The sequence below is a fragment of the Mandrillus leucophaeus genome, unplaced genomic scaffold, assembly GCF_000951045.1.
Source record: "Mandrillus leucophaeus isolate KB7577 unplaced genomic scaffold, Mleu.le_1.0 Scaffold709, whole genome shotgun sequence".
Taxonomy (NCBI): Eukaryota; Metazoa; Chordata; class Mammalia; order Primates; family Cercopithecidae; genus Mandrillus; species Mandrillus leucophaeus.
Window position 1 is genome coordinate 379,617 of NW_012107686.1, and position 27,731 is coordinate 407,347.

Here is a 27,731-nt window from a genome sequence, read left to right on the forward strand (position 1 = left end):
AAAATAAATTTAAAAATTCTTTGTTATGACAATGAGAGATTAGAAGTTTGTTAGAACCATTTTATTTAAATTGTTCATGACTTTGTGTTGTGATCATTGGAGATTTCTTAATGTGATCAGCACAACCTGGAAAGGAAAAACCTGAGCATTTATGTACAGAAATAAATAGGTTTACTCTTAAGATAACACTACAACTCAAAATAAAATCACAGTCCTTTTATCCTTTCAGATTTTCGTCCAAATTCAAAGAAAACTCAGTCCATGCATCTTTTCAGACTCATCAGTTTGCATGCATGTCACAAATTTGAAGGGTTTTGGTTATTTTTGCAGAGATATGATTAGGATGTAAAAATTCATCATATAAACATTCTTAATGATCAAAGAAGAACATTTTAGACAAGTAATTTTTTATGTCTATGTAAAACTTTAGATGGGTTTAATAGTAACTCTCGAAGTAAGAGGAATTAACATTTTTTTTTTTTGAATTTGAGTTGAAAGATAAAGACAAAAGAAAACAAGAACCAGAATATTTTCTCCTATTTAGTTATGAAGAGAACAACTGAAGTCCACAAATGCCACTTGCAGTATCTAAAGGTCTATAAGGTGCTGGCACATTCTGTTACAAAACACTTGTCACCTCTTTTTCCACATAGAGGTAGGAACGGCAGTGGGAAAGTCTTCAGTTGTACAAATCTTTAAATGAATTTTTACAACCCAGATGATGGACTGGTATACTTTAAAAGTGAGTTCATGAGTTTTATAAACACATTTCTCTTGCTCTCTCTCTCTTTTTTTCTTGACTAGCTTACATCATAATGGAGGAATAACATTTTAAAAATTTTGAATAGGCACTTACTGGAATTACAGTTAATCCTGATACAATCTAGATGGGGAAGAATAGATGAAAAATGAAAATTCATCCTTCAAGGTAATAGCTGCAGACATCCAATAAAATTACAGTCCACCCTTCCGGGGACAGACACATGCAAATATGGCCACTCAGTATCATTATTCTTTACATACTTATAAAGCCCAGGTGTATTATTATAAAAGTTTACCATTGGAAACAACAATAGAAGTTTTTTAAAATGGCCAATTCAAACAAAGCTACATGGTGACAAATCTAAGTGAAGTAAAGAGTTGTTAAATGTCAAAGATGTTTGGCTTAGACTGGCTGCAACTTTCTCCCCATCTGTGAAAGAACATATCACTGTTTTCTGCAAAATGTAAAAGTGCTCCGTCACAATGGGGTACAGTGCAGGTTCAGCTAGGCTCAGGCATCTTGGACCTCTGAAATCTAATATCCCACAAAGGCCAACAGAATCCTTCAGAATTGCAGTGGTCAAATGGAAAGCAAGTTAAAATTATTCTTATCTTGCTCTAAATGTTTTTGTTTTGTTTTTAAATTTTATTTGCTTGGGCATAAAAAGGTAACTGCCAGATGTTGGCTGGATTCCATACCTTGCGTTAATTGGAGGAGGAAAGAAACAACTGTATGATTCCTTTAGAAACTCCAGTGGCTAAGGAGCAGTCATTATTCAAAGCACACAGGCCTATGCCTCTCTTAGGAGCTAACAATGCTCTCTCTACGTAATAAGTGTCATAGTTCCCTTGATTTTCCTTTCTTGATTTTCCCTTTCTTATACCTGCTTTATATAAAAGCAGCTACTATAAAAACAGAACCTCTGGTATGGGTAACACAAACTGTAATTATAGTGGTTATTTTTAAAAGACTATGTAGGATGTTTTCTATTTATTTTATATATATTTGTTGGTTTGGGTTTTATTATTTAATGCCTTTGGGGAACATAAAAAATATAAACCTAGATTCTGTTTCCATATAGCTAAGTTTGTCATGTGTCGTCAACCGCATCAGAAAAGTGGTTGCAAACAGCCAAGGACCAGCACCTACACAGCTCTTTCTACAGAATGCTTTGCTGTTCGAAAATTCTCATGAGTGTTTCCACTTTGACTAACGGCAGCTTTACTGCATGCAATTAGGCAATTTGTTTTGATTGGCTTGTAATAACCTGTCATTGTCACTAGAGGGTACTCTAACAGAACAGTAAAGGAGAGTGCTCTGTGTTCTTAAAGTAGTGTTTTTTAACCTTATTATTTAATTTCACTAATATTAATTAAATATAATTATATGCAATAAGATACCAATGGGATAATTTTATATTTTATGAGTTATCATTCTGCCCAGCACAATTTGAAAATGTAGGTGGGGTTTCCACAAATGCCTTACCTCATCATATTTTATTACTCTTTTTTTTTAGGTAAATCTACGTAGTTTCAAATTTTATTTTTCTCTCTCTGTTTATTCATTTCTATCTACGTGTGTTTAACACTGCCAAAAATACAGTAAAACCTCATTAATTTTGACTCCACTTATTTTGAAACAGTGATAACACTGCAAATTTGGGCAGAATATTAATTCTTCCTTTGATATGAGCAAAACTCTCTTAAGAAAAAAAAAAAAAAAAAGTTAAACTCATAAACAAGATTTTGAAAAGCCAAGTTTGAGAAAACAACTGATTTCCAGTACTTTATGTTGATGGCACAGTTGGCATGAAACAATGTGCTAATTATAATTAATTCTTATCCAACCACTAAAATCAGCCTAGACAGTCCTTTCCTTGATAAGACTTTCGAAACTATTATGATTTTGAGTATAATTTATAAAAAGTAAAAACTGCTTAAACAAATTTTAAAATCTGCAATTCAGACTTTTTCCTAATTCAGCCTGGTTTTTCCCCATAATTCATCCAGATTGGTGAGGTTTTACTGTAATGAGTCTTTCTTAATGCTACAATTAAGCAGGAAAGCATTATCTCTCTGTAGAAGAGCCTGTGTCTCTAGTGTTCTCATGGCTGTTTGCTAAGGGCCGCAGACTTTGGGCATTGAAGGGTTGTGGATCGCTATTTGATAGCAAAATACCACTACACAGTACTCCAAAACAGAAAAGATGGGGTACCACAAAGGTGACTATTCAAAGGAGAAGCCCATGGAGTCGAGTAAGAACAGCTGTTGATCTCAATAACAAAGCAGAAATTTGATATTCTGTGCAAATCTTTTCTAAATAAACATGTTTTTATTTATCTGCAATGATGTCACCCACAACCAATCTAAATGTTAGTGAATATATCAACAGAAAATTCAGCTTGAGGCAACCTCAGGCTTAATCATTTACATTTTCAGTTAACCTCACTGACAGACATGGCTTCTCTTTTAAGAACCCTCAGTGGTAGAAATCACAAAACAGTAAGTTATGTTAAACATAAAAAAAATAAAAAAATAAAAAGATGCCCCCCAAAACCTAAAATTACTTTAAATGATGGAAATAAGACCATTAAGTGTTTTAATTTTCCATGGCAAACAGGCTACTTGATCAATGTTTGCAGGCAAAATTGAACAAAAAGTAAAAAAGTGTTAGTTCAATGGGGGAAGGCAGGTTGTTACCTAGATTGACCGTCAGTTTCACACGTCCTGCATCTAGCTCCAGGCGGAGGGTGTCAGCAGAGTCTCTAGAAGTGGTTGCCATCAGAATGCCATATGCACGCTGGGATCGGAACCGTAAGGAAACATCTTCAGCCTCCGTGTGCATGACTACAGGGAGCTGAATTTTCATAAACATGCTCCCATCATAGCTCAAAACCGTTGCCTCTAGAGATGGAAAATGAATATAATAAGTTCTTGGATGGTAGAGTGCATTAATACTTTAATAAGGAAAAGGATAATTTATTATCACTTATTTAAGACTTCTAGAACAAAATACTACAAAATCAATTCATCATCTTCAAAAATAAACAAAACTGTAAGCTGGAAAAGAGGTCAGAGTAGAGGACTCCCCTTGTGAGATATTTTCTAAAGCCCAGAAACAGAGATATCATCAGTTTCTTTTCTTTTCTTTCTTTCTTTTTTTTTTTTTGTTCCTATAGCACTTTCTACTTATAGCATTAATCATGTTGAATTTTGAGGGTTTGATTATGTGTCTCCCTTCTCAAGAGCAAAGATCACGTTCTTTTGTACAGTCACAGTGTGAGCCTAGTTTGAAACACCAGCAAAGTTGCGGATTTTTTTTGTTGTTGTTGTATTTGTTTGGGTTTTGTTGTTGTTTGTTTGTTTGTTTGTTTGAGACAAAGTCTCTATTCCCAAGGCTGGAGTGCAGTGGTGGGATCTCAGTGCAGCCATGACCTCCTGAGCTCAAGCAATCTTTCCACCTCAACCTCCTGAGTAGCTGGGACCACAGGCACATGACACCATGCCAGGCTAGTTTATTAACACTTTTTTCTAGAGATGGGTCTCCCTTTGTTGCCTAGGCTGGTCTCAAACTCCTGGGCTCAAGTGACCCTCTCACCCAGGTTCCCAAAAGGAATCTGTGCCCAGCCTCCAGCAACTTTTCAATTCATGTTTATGTACGGTGAGCCCACTGACCAGTTCTGTGAAATTGGTCAACCTTGCCTGGACTCTGAATTATTCATCTGCACAATAAGAGGGTACTGCCAGAAGATTTCTTAGGGCTTTGATCTGTCCTAAAAACCTGTAGTTCTAGGAGAAGTTACTATCATCATTTTTTCATAATCTCTGCCCTGATGGAATTATTTTTAAAAGAAAAAAACAAAAAGAAATATGGCTTAACTGTAGGAATTGGGCCAGTACTTTACCAAAGGTGATGTTTGAAAAGAAAAAAGAAAAACTGATATTACCAAACAACAGATAATGCTTCTTTTGAGCCATTATGTTTAGCAAGGTAATTTTTACAAAGGCTTAAACTGTTGCTTCCTTTTAAGGTTAATTTATAGAAGGGGAGTAACTTTAAATATTATCTATTAGCACAACCCTGGTGTCCTGAATACGTTGTCACCCAAAGCATAATGATGTGCCTTTGTTATACTAAATAAGCATGGGGGTGGGACTGAGGAGCTTTTAAGGATGTTTGTTACTAAATCAAGGTAGATGGCATCAATAGGGAAGTTGCTTAGTACTGTCTTAAAGACACAAAGAAACGATTAGAAAAACTGTTGATGACAACCTGACGGCTTTAAGAAAGAGTCAGGACTCCTTAATGTTAAGTACCATATGGTAGTGAAATATTGCAAAACAAGCATGAATCAGTTTGCTTTCTCATTGGTTCCAATAACTCAAGATGATACTTAATAAAGAAAAAAATACCTGGAATTAAAATGAACCTGGAAATTCTCATTATTTTGCCTACTTACACAGCATAACAATTAACTGTACTGATACAATTGTGTTCAATATTGGGACTATATTCAGAGTTGTGGTTTTGCAAGTTTATCTTTCAGAAAGTCAAGTACTGTTTCTATAAGACTTTAATCATTATTTGTTGTCATTCTGGGATTAAGTGAGCATCCAGAGCCTCTCCAAGCACTGACTGTTCCAGGTCTCCCTGCTTAGGTTAGCTCCCTTCTCTTTTCCATCTACCTCTTTACTTAAGAGATCTCAGTCAACTCATATGCTCACTCCTCTAATATTTATTAAGGGTTCTGACTTCTCTCCTGAGCTCTAGCATTCACTGCCTATTGGAAATTTTCAACTGGAATATTATAGGTACCTTATTAAACTCTTAATTCACTCCCTTCAAAAACGAACGAACTCAAAACATGCTCCTTCCTCAGTCTTCTCCATCTCAGTAAATGTGATAAACCCATTGCTCTGACCTAAAGCTTTCTGATTCCTCTTACTCTCTCTGCCATGTCCAATCCATTTGCAAGTCTGCAAGTCCTACAGGCTCTAATTCCAATCCACATTCTGAATTGATTGCTGCTCACCTGTGCCACTAATGTCCCTCAGACTTTGCTCTCATCTCTCACTTACATCACTGTAGTAGCTCCCTCAACCGTGTTCCTACCTTTTTTTAACCTCTAAAGATCAGTGTGACCCTGGCCCCAGCCCGTCTCTCTGGCCTCAGCTTTAAGTATGTCCCCTTTCTCGCTCAGTGAGCTCCAGATACACCAATTTCATGATCTCACTGAAGTGTCTGCACTTTTAGATCCCTCTGTTGAAAAATGTTTCACCCCAGATCTTTAAATAGCTGGTTCTTTCAGCATTCAGGTCTTTGCTCAAATGTTACTTCAGAGAGGCCTGCTATCCCCTCCAGTTATTCAATAGATATTCACCATTTCATTTTGTTAAAATGAGCATTTCTTGCTGGTATAGCATTACCTGTATTTGCCCTTTAGAATACAAGCACCTTGAGGGCAGAGATCAGTCTCTTATATGCATTGCTCTATCAACAAGTGCCCCCATGATGCCAGGCCCGCAGCAGAGCCTCCATAAATATTAATTGAATCAATAATTGCACACACACACACAGTGAGCTAATTTCAATTTGAATACCAAGCTTACATAAATGCTTACCAAAGAAATTAAGTATTTATTCTGCTTATTGCAAGTGAAATCTAATTTCAGTAATGTGCATGAACAAAATATTTAATAAAGTCCACTTTGAAGGCCAAAATTGGGCTGCAGAATATAGGCTAAGGAAGTGTCTATTTGCTAAAATAGGGGCCTCATGGTTAGGCAATGCCCTAAGCACTGATAAAACAAAATATGGTTTTCAAAAATATAGTGGTTCTATATCACATCATATTTTTTTCCAATTAGGCAAGAAGTTTCTCAAATGGGAGTGAAATCCCAGCGGTCAAAGACCAGTGCAAATAACCAAATTGCTGTTGTTCAAAAAATAATTAAAACCTGAGTGTAAAGCTATAGTGAATTCTAGAGAGAAAAATGATTGTGGTATAATTTTAAAAGAAATTTGATCTTTACTTTTGCTTTTCCTAAACTAGACAATCATGATCCATACCTGTAAAGCAACAAGTAACTGAAAAAAAGGGTTAAAGCCATTATCATGTGTTCAGTTACTTTGGTATCACACAGATAAAATGATCAAAACAGTGTTTATTTTCTCCTCTTTAGTTAATCTGTACAACTAGGATCTATTATTCAATAATCATATTTTTGAAATAATCATATTCTTCTGGGAAAATTAGCTTAATTTGATTGAAAACTAAATAGGGGGCACCTCGTTTTAGAAATACAGATGACTGACAATGGATCATAAATATAGTGGGAAATACAACCCAGAGAAAAAAAATAATCAGAATCATTAGCCTTTAACATTCTCCAAAAAGCTGCAGGACTGAAATAACATAGTAAAGTAATAAAACTTGAGTGGCCCCGAGTGTCATTTTAAATAATTCTCAATGTGAAAATAACTTGTTGATAAATGACAAATGAAAGTCTAAATGATTCCTCATAATTAGAGTTAATGTTTAATTAGACAAGAAATGGAAAATGCACAGGGTTGTAGTCTAGAGTTGCCAAATAAATGGTAAACAACATTCTGACATTTGAAGGTTATGCTATTTGGCAGCATCCTTGAACGCTAGTAAAATTATTTCATCATTTAGAATATACAATAAATCTTTAAAAGGCTAATTCTAGTATAATACTTCCCACTGGGGGAGAAAAACAGTTTCAACTTTGTCTTCTATATCTCCTTCTCCCTTGTCATTAAGTTTGATAAATTTGCTTTTCTGCATTATTCTTTGTTGCAGTCTAAAGTGTACACCTGTACTCAGTTTTGCCGAAAGGCAGTCACATATTGTGATCAACGATGAAAATCAGACAGGGAGCCAAATTATATTGCTCTGACATCTGTCCCTCCATCTGTTAGAATTTAACAAACAGTATAAAGTAGATATCTGATTATATCAATGCTCTTATTCTTACATATGACTGAGAATAATTTTTATATGATCAAGTCTCCACAAATTCTCAGTTTTATCAAAAATAAAGCAGAAGGGAAGGTACTAAATTTAACTTTTATTCATTGAACATTATTTCTGTACTACTCCTTCTTATAGGATCAAAACATGTAAAGCAAAATAATCTCTTCTTGTCTGCCTAAGTTAGCAAGTATTTTGTTCTCTCTTATAAACTCCTTTGCCCCCTTAGGCAGGATAAACATCTCCTATAATGTGATTGCAACATACTTTTTCCATGGTGAACTTTCTAAATCCAAGGAGTTGAACATGCTTTTTAATTACTTTGAATAATTATTTTCATAAATATTAAATTATCAATTTTTGCTCAAAAATAAGAAAACAAGTTTAAAAGTTATCTTAAAAAAAAAAAAAAACTTGAAGAGTTGTCAACTCGTATTTGATCAACAACAGCCTTATCTGATCAATGTGTGTCCGGAGAAGAAACTCAGTCAAAGCCCCTTCTTTTAAATTGGAAACTCAGAGGTTCAGGCATGATCTTGTGTTAACTGAACTAGGGCATAATAGCCAGGAGCTGGACGGAAACTAAATTTTGTGGTATTGAGTATGACAACCATCACACATTTCCTTTGCTGTCAGGAGGCACCCTAACGTGAGCAAGAAAATTAATTCTGAAAAGCAAAGGACTCATGCAATACACATGGGTAATCCAGTAACAAGAACCACCCAAAAATGCATATAGCCAACCTGGAGACAAAGAAATCTGCAGAAACGTCCAGCCTCCTATCAGATAAAGAAGTATGTCGAATCCCAATGATGAAGTTTGCTATTAAATTCTCATTTACAAATCTACATATGCTTGCTGACCCTTTTTCTAATCATTGCAATATATAAATATTTCTTCTCTCTCATTCTGGCTCGAAAAGTCTACAATTTCTATTTTCATTTTTGCCACATGTAGTAGCAGAATATTGCCACAGGGTGGTACACCACACATATTTAACGGAAAGCTTCCGTAATATATGTGACAGTTGAGTTATACCCTTTTTTCAGCTTCACTTAACCAAGAGGCATCAGAATAACTGGCAGCTCTCTGAGTGATTAAAATTAAAACAAAACCTTAAATCATGCAAGTCCGCTAATCTCATATTATGCCTAACTGTATTATACCTTGCAAGCTTTGTTCATTGTTCTTCCTTTTGGCAATTTCCAAAAACAAAACTAAACAAACAAACTAAAATTGGGAAGAAAAATGCAAAGAGGAAACTTATAAAGAATATACACCATACGAACTAAATTATACAGAAATAGCTAAGTTGTACTGACAATTCACAGAAATTGCAGTTAGCTACTATCATAAAGAGAATGAATATATCTATATCTATGTGATAACATATCTATCTATTGACCCATCTAATTGCATGACACACAATAATAATAGCATATGGTAAGCGGTTTAATATATGATTACTATATTACTGTTAAATATTTATATTTTTAATATTAATCATAGAACTAGTAAGTTGATGTACCTCCTTTTTAAGATAAATAACCAAAATCAGATTTCAATTTTGGATTTCACAAAACAACCCCTCTTTTTCCTAGGAGGTTTTAGGCAAACTGAATTGAACTATTTCAGGAATAAAAAAGGAAAACAATAAATATTCATAGCTTAAAAATAGATGCCAGGTACTTTTAGGCTAAATATGTAATAAAGGAATGTTATTTGTAGCAGGTGAGGACAATGGAAAAACTCATCAGTATTTTTTCATATTGATTTTTAGCTCCATTGTTGAAAATAAGTGACAATGGGTGCAGTGACTAAAGCATTTGTCTGAAACACTGGGTCGATGGAAGAATAAGCTTAGAACTATTTGTTCTGCTATTTATTCCTTTAGCCCGTTCTGCAGATCAACTGGGACGGCTATTACCCTTCAGTTTTCTTTGAATTCTCATTCCTTTTATTTTATAGGGTGAGAAAAAGAAAAATAAAATGTAGGTTTGCCTCCTATTAGAAAAAGAGAGGCGGCACCTGCTCAGAACTTCAATAGGCCCAGCTAAGCCATAATAGCAAATTGGTAAATGAATCCTCTGCAGTTGGTTAGGTCCTAGCCAAAGGTAAGTACTTTTTCTATTAGGGTACACTTCCAGAAACATTGGTGTACCTTAGGTGATTGAAAGTCAGCTTACTTTTCAGAGAGGATATTGCCTCTTTTGTAAGTTGACTGAAGTGAAATGAACAGGCTAACTTAAGTCTCACCCAGTTGGGTCAGGGAAGTCGCAACTAATAGCTTACCTTGCCTCAAATGCTATTTCTTACCATGGGTATTAGCACTAGAAGCCATAGGTATGTCTAATTCACGCCTCTTTTACTGTCTAATGTTCTGAAGTTAAAAACTGGGCAAAAAAGACAGCAGTTATTGTCTATAATACATCTTAGGCTCATACTCTAGAGGATACTAAAGATTCAAGTTTCTATTCCTGCAATATACTTAAGAGCTGTGTCCTTTCAGAATCAAGCTCTTTGAAAAACATTAAGAGCTCATTAGTAATCCATGTCAGGTATGGCTGCTCAGCTTTCAAACAGAGTTTACTTCAGTAGAGTATGCATTATGTTTCAATGGTCAGTACAGGTTTGAGGTCAACATTTAAAACAATTTTCATCTCAGGGAGTTGGCTGTTGGGGTTTTAGAATCCTACCTCTCTCACATGACCTGCCAAGATAGCCTGTTCCGGAACAATCACAGACATATCTGTTCCACCCATCCCTGCACATGCCATTGTTTTTGCAAGGGTTGCTAAGGCACGGTTTTGCTGTTTCCCTTGAGCAGGAGGGCTTCACTCCAGCAGTACTTTGAACTTCAGCCATTTGCCGGATATCTTTGCTTTGGCCATCGATGAACAAATCCCTGATGCAGCCCACGTAGCCATAGTTGAGCAGAGCAGTCCACACCTCGGTGGGGAAGACAAGGCCAGCTTTATTTTCTGGCAGGCCCCCCAGGTACAACTCATCATCCAGGTCCAGAATCTCACTCTCACCAGGAGCAGTGTAGGGAGTACGCAATGTGTTGACAGAAATGGTACCTATCGCAAAGAGAGGACAATGCACAAGTCTTTAAAAAGCACCAATGTGTTATAATTATCTTTCTGTCTTTCATCTGCTTAATGGTTAACTCTTTGGAGGCAGAGAAATATTATTATTCTTTCTATCCTCACTTTCTGGTATTTCCTAGAGAAATTAAGAAACCCATGGTATGAAGAAACTTTAGAAATAAAAGAGACTAAATGGTTCCATTTGAACTTGAGAATGAAAACCAAAGTGTACAGCCAACAAATAGTGTTTGAGAGCCTCTAACAGTTCAGCCAATGCATGTATACATACATTAAAAATAAAGAAACTATCATTCTATATCAGCCTCTAGAAGAAAGTCAGATTCCTCTTGGTTAGTGCTTGCTTTCAAAGCTAATATCCAACTGCAAACCAAGGAAAGATTTTATGTTCCTATTTTAACTGACTAGATTACTCTGATTGAGCGCAGTAGTTTCACAGATTACCTGTGTCAAAATCTGACTTCATCACACCTCGCTGTATGAACCTATTGATTAACTTACAGAGTTTTGTTTCCCTTATTCATAATATGGGCATAATAATATTATCTACCTCATAGGGTTGCTCTTACTGTTAAATAAAATAATACTAGCAATGTACATGGTTTATAATAAGTACTGTATAAATGTTTGTTGTTGTATTTCAGTGAAATAATCAAGTAAAATCAGTTGCTTCCTTATTTTTAAACCAACCTAGTGATTTATTTAAATTAACAAGGATTTCTTTTTCTCACCCCAAATGTTAAGGAGAAAAAATCTGTTGGTTTATAAATACAAAGGGTTCTAAGTCCTAAGTATGGAATAACCAGGTATTCATCTACATGGGATCATTTGAGGGTCACAGAAAAATATTAGTGGAACCCATGAACAAAAAGAAAGATAGAAAGCACATTCCTGATCAAAACGTGCATGCATACTGCAGATTACCAAAAATTCCACTGATATTCTATCTTCAGAAAGACCTTTGTACATATGCAACTATGATACCTGGACAGAACACTACAAGGCCCCACAATCACATTATCCCAGATTTATTTTTCAGCTCCAGATTATAAGGCAGGATAGCAAGAGTCTGATGAGAGAGAGAGAGGATGAAAAAAGGTGTGATAGTATGCTGGGGCAGGGGCATAGAACCTCAGGTATTTAGGGAAGAGACACAAGAGAGATCTGGAGATGGGAGGGGTGATACAGAAGTAAGGACAAAAGAGGAAGTAGGGGGTGAGTACGGTGTGTGTAGGGAGATGCATTTTAGTTGCTACACAGAATACCAAAGGTCCGCCCCAAGTGAAAACACATATCTAACTAAGGATGTAAGGCTGCGGGCCCCGATGTTGTGCCCAGGAGTATTCCAAATCCCAGCAGAAGGGCCCCCTTCAATCTGTGCAGTGTAATGGGATCTGTCTTTGTGAGGGAGAAGGGCATGGAAGCCACTGACAAAGACTGCTCAGGTGGCCGAGTCATTAAGAGGATATTTGGCTCTCTAGACTTTCAGAGAAAGAAAAGGGAAAAGCTCCTAGGGGAGAAACACTCAAAGGCATTGCTATTTTGGCCTTCCAATGAGGGGAGCAAAATAGAGATTTCCTAGGGAAGCAGCTAAAAGGGAAAAGGACAAAGTATTCATTTTTACTGGCCACATTTGTACAAGTGTCTAGAAGAAAACTCTCATTTAGGAACATATGGGAACCATCAAATCCTATTTAGAAAAATATAAAGCATGGCATTTTGGGGAAATACAATTTATAATATTGAGAGGGAATGGTGACTCTTTTCTATTTCAAAAGGAATGATCATTACATGCATTTTTAAAGCATCATTTTGTATACAGCACTATTCAAAATACCTACGAAGTGAATAAACAGATGGTGCCTATCCTCTGCAGTAGCTAATGAAAGTTAGAATATGATGAGAAAGAGTGTCTTTTAATGACAAAAGGAAAGGTGGGCACTTTAAAAAAAGAAAATATTATTACGGAAAGCAAAGAGTTACATGCAATGAACAAAGTGTCATGTACTTTTTTTTTTTTTTTTTTTTACCTGAGACAGAGTCTTACTCTGTCACACAAGCTGGAGTGCAGTGGCAGGATTTTGGCTCACTACAAACTCTGCCTCCTGCTTTAAACAATTCTCGTACCTCAGCCTCCCAAGTAGCTGGGATTACAGGTTTACGCCATCACGGCCAACTAATTTTTGTATTTTTAGTACAGATGGAGTTTCGCAATGTTGGCCAGGCTCATATTGAATTCATGGCCTCAAGTGATCCACCCACCTTGGCCTCCCAAAGTGTTGGGATTACAGGCGTGAGCCACCACACCCAGCCAATGTGACATGCTCTTAAATAAAAGGGAGAGGGATGCTACTCTATTTTCCAATTAGTTCAATAAGGCTTCCTAAAAGCAGTAGAATTTTTGAGGATTTGATGAAATGACACAGAACTTAGCAAAGGAACAATGACTAATTATTCCAAGTGTGGTGATATATTCCAATATACATATACATATATATATGTGTGTATATATACACACACACACACACATATATATAACATATATGTATTCCCATATGCTTTTTTTATCCAGCTCAGAAGGGGAAAAAAGCCCTTGGAAAGGCTGTACTGTCCTTACTCAGGGTATTGTAATTCTGACACTAAGAGAACTCCTGGAGGACTCCTGAGACAAGGAAATTCATTGGCTTCCACAGCTCACTTTCTCCCCCTATTCCATGTAGTTTCCATGCCTTGGTGCACTGTGTCTCCACTCACTCTCAGGGGCAGAACTGCTGCCAGGTGGTTCAGACAATCATTCTTGACAGTTTGTCTGACAGTAAGGATGTAGTAATTGTGTCTCTTGATTTTTATTTATGGTGTGTTAGTGCTTGCTTTGAGCAAAGTATTGTAAGAAAGTTCAAATACGTTATTTTATTAATGTGCTTGATGATATAGACAGGGTAAAATTTTTACAGTAACTTTATCATTAGACTACAGTTTTCTGAACACAGTCATAAAGAACACAATTTTCAAATATCCCAGTGCACACTTACACACACACACACACACACACACACAGAAACAAATGTTTAAAAGAAAAAAAAAAAATTAACTCTATGGCTTCTGAAGCACTTTGATATTTTATGTCTCATTATGTCATTTTATTAAAACAAATGCTGGACCATCTATGGATTTTCGCACCAGCTAAAATGTTGTAACCCACGGTACAAAAAAATAACTAAATAAAAAACAAAAACAGATTTAAGATTTAAGGGTTACTATCATAAAAAGTAAGTTTTTCCCATAGTTCCTTATTGTCCCTTTGAGAGACAATTTTAGAGTTCTCATAGAAAGAACAAGCAGGCCAGGCATGGTGACTCATGCCTGTAATCCCAGCACTTCGGCAGACTGAGGTGGGTGGATCACCTGAGGTTGGGAGTTTGAGACCAGCCTGACCAACATGGAGAAACTCCATCTCTACTAAAAATACAAAATTAGACGGGCACGGTGGTGCATGCCTGTAATCTCAGCTACTCGGGAGACTGAGGCAGGAGAATCGCTTGAACCCAGGAGGCAGAGGCTGCAGTGAGCTGAGATCGCACCACTGCACTCCAGCCTGGGCAGCAAGAGCAAAACTCCACCAGAAAGAAAGAGAGAGAGAGAGAGACAGAACAAGCAACAAAACATGCGACAGAAAGAAAAGGGAATTTAATACTGCCTTTAACTCAAACATAATCCAAGAAAGACTAGAACTTAAATTGAGCTCTGGATTCAAAGTTAAGGAGACACATCAGGCAAATGGATGGATCAGATATCAGTCACTGGAATATTATGCAAATAGACACCATAGGATGAAGAAAATAGGGCTGAAAATCAAGTACTATTTTATCTATATGCTTTGCTAATCTATATGAACTTGTATTTTAGAAAATCTTTGTAAAAGAGATGGCAAATAATCAGAAAGTAAAGAATTTAATTCAAGTGGGATGGAAACAATTATTTCTATATTTTGAAAATTCATGGAGTAAACATGGTTTGAATTAATAATTAAATTTTATTACTGAGACAAACACAAATAGAAGTTTATATTTTAGCTTAAACATGTGTCCTGAAATAGGTACATTTCCAAAAAGGGATTTGAATCCCAGATCTCCTTAATGATTTTTACTATGGATATGAATCAAAGGACATATTCACCTAGCAAAAGAGTCATCACAGAATCTGAATTAGTTTAAACCGATTTAACTCATACATATAAGCATAGTGAAATTTAAATATTAAGGTTCCCGTGTGCTTATTTTATTATAATTGAGTTATAAAATCAGTGGTTACAAAGAACACATCAAATTAATATTTAAACCTGGTTCATTGATAATTGAAGAAAATTGAGTAGTTGCCAAACTCTATATATCAATGGAAAAGGAGAATTTTCCAAAGGCCAAGGTAAACAAATGTTGTAAATACATTTTTAGGAGAAAACAAAAATCTGAATATATTAATGGGTCATCCCTCTATCTTTTTCCAGGAACCACAAATATTGACATGTTCTTTTTTAAATAGTTGGATTCTTTCATACATTCTACCCCTTCTACTATATTTATGTTTGAAGTTTCTGGTAAATTAACTAAACGTTTTATGTAAATATTGTTACATTAAGGCTGCCAAAATTGGGGAACAGTAGTCATATTTGAGAAATTATCTAGATCAAGTTTTCATGCTTCACTATTTAAGAATCCAAAGCACCCTGCTATGCTATTTTACCTTTTAAACGAATGAGATCACAACTAAAAACTAAATTATTTGTGGACATACAACTTTTATAATTTTAATGTAGAAACTGCATTACATTATATTCTTACATTTAAAGCTGCTTTTTCATGACATATGTAAGAGGTAAAATGAAGTTGATAAGCAGACAAGGTAATATTTATTTAAGAATATTCATAAACAAGTAATAAATTTATCTTTCATGTAAAATCATATGCAAAAGTTAAAAAAACTGTTTAAAACACCTCTTAGTTATAAAAGTGGAAATTAAATTTATATAGTGAGGTAGTTTTTCATTACCTATTAGTTTCCATTAACTTTTCTATCCAATTTTTATTGTCTATTCTACTTCCATAAGATTAGTTTACAGGGTGAGAAGAAACACAGTGAAGGTGAGATTTAAAATAAGTTAAGTTGATATCAAGGGTTAAATTACTTCAAAAGTTTAAATTACTAGGAAATGAGGAGTAAAAAATAGTGCGCTGTAATAGGGAGCCCTTTTTCCTGGTGAGAAAATCTGATGTTCTAGCTCTTCACATAACTAGCTAGCAAGCTTAGCCAAAGGATAGATTCATTAGGCTTTAATGTGGCTTTTATGAAAAATAAGGAAATTCACTAGATGGATTACTAAGATTTCTTTTTGAATAAACAAATTTTAAATTACTGCTTAAATGAATTGTTTAAATTAATGTCAATTTTACCTATACATAATTCTGCTCCACCTGTCCCTATACAAACGAATCAGATTTCACAAAGTTACAAATTTACGTGCCAAATTCCTAGTCTAATAACAAATTCAAACTCGATGACAAAGGCACACCATAAGTAATAAAAACAGAAAACAACATTGACAGTAGGGTATAATGTAAAATGTAAAATATATAATTCTCAGAAAATAGTTTTAAAAAAGAACCAACACATCGACAATGGGTATTTGGTGACAGTGGAATTATGAGATTTTTTTTAAAAAAAATTCTGTCTTTTTTAAGACCAATGTCATCTATGAGGTTTTTAAAGAAATAAAATTAACTGTATTTGAAAACAAAAATATACCATCTTAATATTCTTCTCTCTGCTTATTACCATTTGTTTTCTGCTTACTTGATTCATCTGTGAGCTGGGAACTTCAGGAATTAAATTAATATATGAAAACAGAAATCTTATGACAAAAATTTAAAAGTTTAATAAAGTGGTATTGGCAAGAATAAGGGGGAAAGGGCAGGTCAATTACTGTAGATAAGAACATAAATGGAAACAGCAGTTAGTAAACTAAACTGTCATTATCTTTCAAAATTAAAAATACAATTAATCCAGCAATCTCAATTATCACATTGAATCCTAGAGATATTCTGATCAATATACACAAATATTTCATGTATGAAGGCATTATCTATAAACTAGTTTAAAACAATGAAGGTTTAAAAAAGTAAAAATTTAAATGTTCTTCAATAGAGAAACATCTAAATATTAGTATATTCAAACTAAGGTATGTATGGTGTCACTACAAAGAATGGCACAGAAAAAGCTCTCTGTAATTTTTTGTCACATAGTAATTGGTAAACTATAATCTTGGCTATGGAAAAGAGGTTGTATAATTATTGTATGTGTGTGAACATATTTATAGATATATTGATGCCTAGAAAAAGACCTGGGGATTTTTCAACACCAAATTATTTTAGTGGTTATCTATGTAGAACAGAGTAAATTGATGAGGGAAGTGTGCGATAAGGGGAAACTCTTTGCTTAGGTAGTTTTTGAACAGCCTGAATATATTCACCAAAAGCATGTATGTATATATTAAACACATCATTCATTACATAAATGTACATATATAAACACACATACACATTCATAGCAATGTATAGACACGTATACATTTTAAACATGATCATATACAATGTTGGAAGGTTGTAAATATCAATCAAGTAACATTCTGCAGCAATTGAAATATTATTTTGCAGAAGTTCCACAGATTTTCAGTCAGCATTCCACACTAAGGGTCACTAGGTCTGAGTCTGGTCAGTTAACTGCCTATCTCCTTAGGGTGCAACTGATGCCATTGTCCAGAGTCTGCCCCTTAGCTAGGCAAGCCCAATGAGGAGATTTGGTAGATTTTCAGAGGGCGGTTTCATTTCCCAGGTTTGACTGATATTTACTAAGTTCATAACACCAATGTATAAAATAAGAATGCCAAGTTATTAATTTCCTCTGAGGAAGTACCTATCACAGGACATGAAATACTTCCCATGTAGCTCTGCCAATATGGATGTCAATTTTATAATCAAATATTACTTATTCATTTATGAGAAATTTACTTGTTACAGGAATGTGAATACTCATATGCACTCATCCCTCGGTATCTGTGGAAACTGGTTCCAGGATCTCCTGGAGACACCAAAATCTGTGGATACTCGAGTTCCTGATGGCTTAGTATTTGCATATAACCTATGCACATCCTCCCATGTACTTTAAATCATCTCTGGATTACTTATATCTAATACAATGTAAATGCTGCATAGTTATTATACTGCATTGTTTAAGAAACAATGACAAGAAAAAATGTCTGTATATATTCAGTGCAGACCCAATTTTTTTTCCAATTATTTTCAATCCATAGTTGATTGAATCCACAGATGCAAAGCCCACAAAAAACAGGAGGCTGGGCTGACTGTATATATAACTGGTCTATTTTCTCCCTCCAGTCTAAACAGACTTACAATGGTAACTAAATGTTAATCAAAAGAGTGTATGGGGAACATGGGTTCTGAACAAGAAGAATGCATGAGATAAGGAAATGTATAGTAATATTGACCTGGGAAGGCTTGACACCCTTATCTCAATGAAATGACCTGCCTCCATCTTTACAGCGGGGATGAAGCTGTCAAATTCGCTAAGCAGTGTTCAGATGATTACCGCTAATATTTGCCCCTGTGAGTTTCTTTTCTTTAGATATGTCAATACATTTAAGTTCTACAAGCCTGGGGACCTAGCTCAGGTACTTCTGAAAAGCTCTGCTCTGAATCTTTGCTTATGATTCCATAATTCCCAGAAAACAAATTTTGTTACTTAGATAATCTTGAGCAAAACAGTATATAGTATCATATTAAACAGATAGCCTGAAAATTTATGTTTATATTCTAACTGAAATTATATAATATATATAATATACATGTTAACAAAAACTGAAGGAAAATGTACAAATATAAAAAATATTTTGAGTGTGGAGAAACAATAAATGACTTTTTTTCTATAAACTTCTTCAGAATAAATAAATATAAACATTTTAATACAACTCAACATTACAATTTTAAGCAAAATTGACCCATCTGGTCATATGGTCAAAGAAGTGGTAAATTATTGGTAAGGTATTTTGGCCTTTCCTTTGATGAATAGTGGTTTATGGGTATGGATATGAAACAAAGTATTATAAATGCACTTAAAATTACTTCAATGTATGTAATAGGCTACTAGGCAGAGGCATAGGAGGAACGTTAACAGTCAGAGGGCAAGTTTAAACAAGACCTAAGCGGAGAAATTGTCTAATAGTTGTTCAAGTAGAAATGTTTAAGTGTGGTGATTCATGAATGGTATACACAGAAATCAGTGCTGGTGATAGATAGCTAGAAAGTGCTGTTCACATCAAACAGTGATTACTATAAACCTCTAATTATGTGCTCTGGAGAGAGCCTTGTGCCTTTCCCACTGTAATTTCTAGTTCTTAAACGGGAACTCTATGACTTCAATTCAAATCTCAATGGCTTCTTAGCTGTTAAATGTAGGCTTACCCTTGAATAACCGCTGATACAATCTGCTGTACCCTGCTGTACACAAGCCAACTTTGACAAGAATAATGAGTTTTCTCTTTGATTTCAATGTGTAATGATGGTTTACAAAAAAAAATAAAAATAAAATAAGACTGGTAGTTTGCTATAAAAATACTTGAGGGTACCCTTGACTGAGCCAAAGAGCTTAACACAAATTTAAACAAATTTGTGCCCAAGAAAACAATCATTAACCTCATCCTAATTGTAGGTCCTTTCACGCTTTAGCTAAATACCTGGGCAGCTGTTTTGTGTTGAGGGTGGGACCAGAAAATAGGCAAAGGGGAAGTCTGGAAAGAGGGAGATTGGTTTAAAAACAACAAAAACAAACAAACAAAAAGTTCAACTGTAAGTCCTGCAAAAATTACAAAGTAATGGGCCTCTTCAATCATATTTATTAACTCCAGTGACTTAGGCATTTTGCCCTGTTAGTAGCTAAATTATCCACAGAGGATATCTACATTTTGCAGCATTTAAGTCATCCATTCTGATTCACTAAGTCATGCCTGCACTTGGTATGGTTCCTCCTTTGCTAGCTTAGTGCAGGATCTGGAAGTGCCATTTATGGCTCAGCCCACTTGACTTTCCACGTCGCTGATCCTCTAGTGAGCAGGCAGTGGAAGAAAGCTGCACTGCACATAAAGAACAGCTATAGCCAAGCAGAATTAATCAAACTGTGGAAATTAGAATGATTTTTCCCCATGTCTCAGGTTGGAAGAAGGAACATATGTTAGAAATAACCTGTTAAAATCAGTTTTGCCAAAAATGAGAAAGTTCTAGAAAATTACACATAAAGGCATTATTTCTCATTGAATAAGGGGTTCATATACTCTTTGCAGTGAACTAAAGACCAAAGAACCAAAGGGAAGGCCACCAGAAAGATGGACATCCTATGTTCTTGTCAAGAGCACACTTACTGTGGCTGCATATCCCAGTCCTCAGAAAGGAGTTACCACCTTCTTTCTTGATGGATTTTCCTGCTACCTATATGTCTGCAAAATGATATAGGGACCTCATGACCTAAGAAGGGATAGAAGTCCCGTTCTCATAAAAACTTGTCATTTTTGTTTACACATTCTCTAATAATTATTTAACTTTCTCAGTGGGTTATTTCAAACATCTGGGCTTGGAGGATGGTGGTGTATTCGTAAGAGAATACCACCTTTTATCCTATATCATATAAACTGTTTTCAGAAAGTAATGTAATTTAAACAAATTCTTTAACTTAAAAAACTTGCATTTACAATTAAAAGAGTGCCATTATTCTCCAAATGTAAAAAAATGATGCTGCTATTTTTTTTAGAACATTAGGGGTTGTTTGGCACTGTACTACTTACATGTTTTTATTCTTTAGTTTTTCTTATACCAAATATATACTGAACAACTGCTATACCCAGGAATGTACTAGAAACTGTGGATAAAAAAAATATATATATATACAATTTTCTCTATCTGGGATGGAAATTATGAACCTTATAAACTGATAATATTAAAATTAAATCATTTGTGTCCACCAAATATGATTTTAACCCTAGTTCTATCCCAAAATAACCACTACTTATATTGGCTGCAAATTAATGACCATAATGGTCTCATTATATTTCTGTTTACTTTAGTATGGCCAACCAATGGTCAACAGCAGAAAGAACTGCTCTTAGGCCTGGGTTCCCTTTACTTTAATAACAGAGATAATAAGGCTTTTAAAATATTGAGCTAAGGAATATTCCAGGCAAATCAACAGATATGGCCTCATTATCTGTATGTCAGAAAGGAGCCTATGTTACCCTCTTGTCATAGCAGTACCCTTTCTCCACATTATATGAAAAATAATTTTCCTAGAGCCCCTGAATATAACTGACATAAAAATGGGTAAAATCAATTATTTCATGAATTTCCATGTTTCTTAGTTTTAAGTGACCTATGAATCTTAGTGTTTCACCAGCCAAATCAGAAATATCCTTTAAGTAAAATAAAAGCAAGTATAGTCATTCATTCAATTTTTAAAAGGCTACTCCATACCAAACCAATGCAGTGTGCAAATATGGAACTTAATTAAAATATTATATATATAAAATATTAACAGCTGCAGCTATTAAAATTACATTAAACTCCCTTGAGCTAGGCTAACACAATATGAGCTCTCTCTCTCTTTTTTTTTTTCCAATTTAATAAAGGACAGAACTTGGCTTAGTGAATGAGCTTTGGTTTTTATATTGTTTGTTCCAATTCACTAATCTGAAATTTTAATCACATAAAAGTACTTTACCATCAAAACAGCACCAAGCATAGTAATTTGATCTTTCCATTGGATTCCAAGAAAAATCTCATGCTTTGTTTATTTTCTTTCTTAGATGCAAATAACACTTCCTTAGAATGTGTTTCTGTTCTTCCCATACAGAATTGAGCTTTGTAAATTAAAGTAGATATCATCTACTTTTGACCTTCTCCAATGAGGGTACAAATAGAGTAATTAATAAATTCTTGGTAATTTGGATGAATTAAAGAGCTTAGATAGAAAAAGTAGATTTTATTCTGCTTGAAGATTACAGTATTTATCTGAGAATTAATTAGATTGCATCAATACTTTCTCCTTATAATAAGAAACCTCATAAAATATTCAAAATAATTTTGTTTTCTGTGAGTATGTGTATATGCGTATGTGTGGCGTATATGCATATATGCATATATATATGCACATATATATGCACATATACATGTAGAGAGAGACATATGCACACATATATAGACACACATACAATTTACATAGAAGAAAGACTGGAAAGAAATATCCAAAAATATACATCATTGTTTTCAAATGAATAATGAATACTTTCTTTTTTCTTTTACATTATTTTGTATTGACTAGTACTTTGAATTGATCATGTATTACATCAATATAGTTAGAAAATACCTCATTTCTAAGTGAATGAAAAGCAACTGATTTGATGTTTGGTGTTTTTTTTTCTCCTCTGAACTTTCAGAAGATACCCTTTTAATCTGATATGGGTTGTTTTGTCTTGTTTTGCTGTTTTTAAACAAGGTCTTGCTCTGTTGCCCAGGCTGGAGTGCAACGGTATGATCATGGCTCACTGCGGCCTGGAACTCCTGGGTTCAAGCGATCCTAAGTGTGGAGATTACAGGTGTGAACCACTACTCTTGGAATGTTTTGTTTTAAGGTATTATAAAATTTGACTTAAAATATCTCTTCTTGAAAGTCATTTTCAAAATTTTATTCTAGATCTATCTTAAGTCAAATTATAGCATCCACAAGCTAGTATTTCAAAGCACTAGATTAGCCCATGCCCCCACCACATTAAAATTCTTCTGCTTGAAAGTTCATATGTAACGGATTAACTGCTATCTCTGGCAGAGATAGGCTGGAGGGAGTCAGAGGGGAACACTTATCATTATTGTTATATTTTTGCATTCCCATCAATGAACTCTTGTCAGCTTAAATCAGAAAGAAGGAGAAAGGGGGGGGGGGAGTTGGAGGAGGGGAAGGAGGAGAAGGAGGAGAAGGAGAAAGAGAGGAGGAGGAGGCAGAGGAGGAGGAGGAGGAGGAAGAAGAAGAAGAATAAATGGTAATTTAATTCTTTGTAGACTTCTTTAGGAAAGTGAGAATATTTAGGGAGACAAAGTTTCCAGAGAGGAATGAATTAGAAACACAGTCTCCGATATATCTGGGAATCAGAGCAATGGGTTCTGACCTTCCTTCTCTCCACACTCACTCCCAACTCCTTCTCAATTTCCATATATTCTATTTCTTTATTTTGTTAGCTAAAAATCATATTTCTAAACAGACAAGCACAATCTTCTTGATCTATAAACAGCAGAACAAAAAAGCAGGGATAACAGGAAAGTAGAAAATAGTTCAGTTGCAGAGAAACTGGGAGTAAACAAGCACCGAGGGAGCCCATGCAAGGAGGGTATGAGCAAGAGAGTTCAGCCCCAGGTTTTCAACAGGGCCCTTCCGAAAGACGATGGTTATCACAGATTATATACAGATAAAAGAAACATTCAGCTTCTTTTAGAGTTGGCTGGGGGTGGGTGAAGTAAAGAAGGAGAGTAGATAGGTCTAAATTTAGTTATCTTCTATTATAAGATCATTTGATTTATGTATGAGTAGGACAATCAGAGCATGGGAGCCTGGGGTGAAGAGAATTAAAGAAATGTTGTTGTATACTTAAAACAGATTTCTCTCTCCCTCTCATCTCTCCCTCTCTGTCTGCCTCTTTCACCCTCTCTTCTCTCTCTCTTCCTCCCTCCTTCCCTCTCTTTCCCAGGATTCCCACAAATGTCATTTCTGTTGCCTGGATGATTCTTTCCCCTCAAAGCTCATATTATTCAACATACTAAGTCCCCTAAAATACTCCCAAATTTTGCTGTAAGTGTGATGTATTCGGGGAAACTTTACCTGCCACCTTTACCCCTCCTCCCTGAGAGAAATAAAGTGCAGCGACAGGAAGCAGAATGTTTGCTGGTGGAATTCCAAATACCTTTCATCAGAAAGGGAAGCAGTTTGGAAGGGCAGCAGAGCTTTGCCACTGTCCTTGAAATGCTACTCTATTGATTAAAGTGTTTTTAATACCATAGACTCATCCTAAAGTGTTCTGTACCAAAGTAAGGATTTTGTGTCTGGATCATTCTAATTTTTTTTTCATATGTTATATTTGCCACTTTGAGTACCTGCAAACATCCAGTAACATAAGAGAAAACTGGGAATACAAAAACTTTGAATTTTTTCACTTGCTAAATTCAAGACAAAATTTTCTGCAAGATTTGGCATTTGATTACCCAATAAAAGTTCATTTAAGAAGCTATTCTAGGAGACATTTGAGCATTTGGGCTTTGATGCCCCACTATGATGATGAATTAGCTCTTTCTGATTTTTATATGGCGTGAAACAGAAGCAATATCAGGCAATTTCTTTTACTGTAAAGAAACAAATGCAGGAAATCTTTAATATGTCTTGGTTTTCACTTTTAGGAATGGCACGGGTAGGTGGGGTGCTCTGCCAGATAAACAGCATAGAAAAATGATAACATTACCTGACCGTCCATCTCTTTGGAAATCCACATGATACCATTCTCCATCATTCACTTTCTTCAACAGGGCTTTTATTTTTATAGTACCTGACCCCATGTCCAGGAGGAGGTAGAGGTGGCCATCTAGCATCTCAATAGCAAAGAAGTCCACCTTTATCATCTGTGGGTGCTTGGCATCTTTTTGATGTCTTGGCTTGCCATGGCTAAATAAGATGAGGCCATTTGGTTCTGTTGTACGGAAATCAAATGATATGGAGCCTGTTTTCTTTGCATTCCATTTAGGCAAAGAGATGAAAGACTCTGGGGTTTCAAAGGTGATTGGGTCTAAAGTTGCAACATTTTCACATTTAAATGCCACCACTCCATGGATCTTCATCTTAGGATCTCCTTGCTTGGCAAGTCGAGATAATTCCAGCCTCACATCATTATTTTTATACACAACCTGTGGGCAGAGGCAGAGGACAGCAGTGAGAAACCAGCGTCCATATTTTAATATCTGAAACTTGTCATCAGCTCATGTAACTTGCAAGGACAGCATAAAAAGGCACACAGCATTTAGTTAATTTTGTTGTATAAAGGCAACATTTTTCAGGCAAATAAAATTCAAGTGTCAATTCATAGAACAATAACCATAACAATTTAATTCAAATAATGTGTGTGCAGATGCACACATGCATGTGCATATACACACAAACTGCTTGTATTTAACTCAAATAATTAAAAAATCTGCATATATCTTTAATTTCATGTGTACATTAACATGCTAAGACTTGAACTTATAAAAGCTATTTTTTTCATAGTTCTCTATGGTGTTTTTAAAATTAAATATAAGCATTGACGTTATTCAGTTTTCCCATCATTAAAGCATTTGAAATTGGATACCATTGTATACCAGTCCCCTAAAATATTGGATCTCCTCTATTATCTATATATCTGCTGTGGATATTAACTTTGCAAGATAGTCACAATAAGTTAAAGCACAGAACAGCCTGATATTTCTCAGCAAAAAAAAAATATATATATATATGTGTGTGTGTGTGTGTATGCATATATATATATATATATATATATATATAACAGAAAGTCCCAGATCTGCATCAGTACCTTTGAATACTGTTAAGTAACGTGACACTGCCACATGTAGAATATGGTGCTTCACCTCAATCTATTCAACCTGTGTTACTGGTGATCCATTTCACTTTTAATTTACACAAATGCTGAGCAAGGGTTGTCTTGCACTCTCATTTTCCAAGGCACTTCAGTGAAAGAGGCCGGGCACTTCTGAGTGCTTGTTGATGGTCCTAAGGCTTTTTGGATTCCAATTAACACATTGGATACATTCACTGACAGGGTTAATGATATCATACTTTTGCTATCCCATCACGTTAATAAATTCAAAGATATTTTGACATAAAGATAAAGAGAGAAGGACACCTTTTCTCCACAAAAGGCATACAGTGGATAATCATATTTCTAAAATACATAGACCATATTGACTTAAGGGTGAATTAGTTATCTAGGTCCACATAACTATCTAGGTTCTTTTAAGAAGGGACTCTATAGATTTCAAAGCTCCCAAAGTTACTAGAATCTAAATTTATTCATTCACATGTAAAAATGTACATATATACACACATATATTATGTATACGTATACACACACATGCATGTTTTGTTTTTCATTTTTAGGAGTGGCAAGGGTGTTTTATATAATATATATAACAGGAAAAATAAGACAGCCTGTATCTAATTAGTGCTATGAAGTCAATCAAGTCAACACAGCAGTTATTTCAAACCCATGGCCAACTGAACCAGCAGATGACTGATGAGTTTCCTGATAGGATTTGCTAATGGATACTTTATTTTTCAGAGTAATTAAGAGTTCATGCTCTGGTATTGGACTTCCTGAGTTCAAATTCTGGCTCCAGATTTACTGAACTGAGAAATCTCTGTAAGCCTGTTTCACTCCCTTAAAGGAAAATAATACTTCACATAATTATTATTAATATAATAATTAAATAAGAAAATACATATAAGTGGGAAAATCTACATAAAGACATTCATTCCAATGCCAAGCACACTGTAAGATTTAAATAAATATTAACTACATAAAATACATGATAATAAAAATCATCGCTTTATCATCATCTAACAGACATAGATTTTAGTTCTAAATTTATCCATGATAAGAAAACGTATAGAAATTAAGCCCACACATATAATGGGTTTTCATACATTATTTGTGCCAACTAAATAAGTCACATCTTTCCAATGCTGGGCCTGGTGTTTCAGTTTACCTTTATCTTGAAGAAGGATTATAATAAAGAACATGATATCTCTTATTCTTTGAACAAATATGTACAATGGTTTAACAAGCATCTATTGACAACAAAAGAAGAGAGAATGAACTTGAGCAATAACAAAAAGGAATTACATTAATTCTTAAGAATACTTTTTTTGAAAAGAGAAAGATCTATTAAATCTTAGGAACATTTATTTAGGATTGCCTTTCTTTGGCGATCTTTAGAGGCAGGGAAAATGCTTTTCAAGGATGATTTTCCAAGTTTTATCGCTTTTCACTGTGACTTTCATGCGACTCAAACCTATATTATTTTTCCTTTTTCCTATTGATTTATATTCTAGTATGTGGGCATTCTTTTGATATAGATATTGATCAAGAATAAGTATTTTCAGACCCAAATGATGCTTCTGTTGATCAATGCTAACACTCATACCTATAATAGAACCATTGTAATAGAATTGAGTGTTTCTGACATGAACAAGTGGGTTTTATCCCTGGTATATTGTCTCTTGAATCTGACATCAGCCACCATAAAGTTGAAGAATGAGGGGCAGTCTAAGTCTGGGCAAGGATTTCAATGAGACTTAATCTTATTACTGAATCAGGTGTCTTGGTGATGAAAAGGTTCAGGAAGATGTAAAAAAAATAGAAGTAGGGATAATTCCCTGGGTAAAATTTCTTAAGGTTAGCCATGCATCTCTCATTAAAAAAAGTATCTCCACCAGCATCAACACTTTATATGCTTTATACTGGCAAGAACCTTGCTCACCACAGCGCAGCACCAAGATTAGTAGCTGGCACAGAGTAGATGCTCAATAAATATTTGTTTATAGTTGAATAAAATTCTTCCTTCACCTTTTCAAACCTATTTCCTAGACTATAGGCTTTTGTAAATAATAATATTTAGACCTACAATTAAAACACAGCAGAATATGATATTGCGGACCAATCTC

At 34.9% G+C, this 27,731-nt stretch overlaps 1 protein-coding gene across 1 annotated transcript in view; it reads right to left on the reverse strand.

Moving 5' to 3' along the window:
* LOC105528199 (neurexin-1) overlaps positions 1-27,731 on the reverse strand; it is a gene marked incomplete at its 3' end in the record, with an annotated part of 881,468 nt that overhangs the window by 342,606 nt on the left and 511,131 nt on the right. The window contains exons 8-11 of the mRNA XM_011964822.1: positions 24,481-24,919; positions 10,455-10,838; positions 3,463-3,666; positions 857-883 (exon numbers count right to left, since the gene is read on the reverse strand). Coding sequence (XP_011820212.1) covers positions 857-883; positions 3,463-3,666; positions 10,455-10,838; positions 24,481-24,919 — 1,054 coding nt within the window. The remainder of the gene's footprint in view (positions 1-856; positions 884-3,462; positions 3,667-10,454; positions 10,839-24,480; positions 24,920-27,731) is intronic.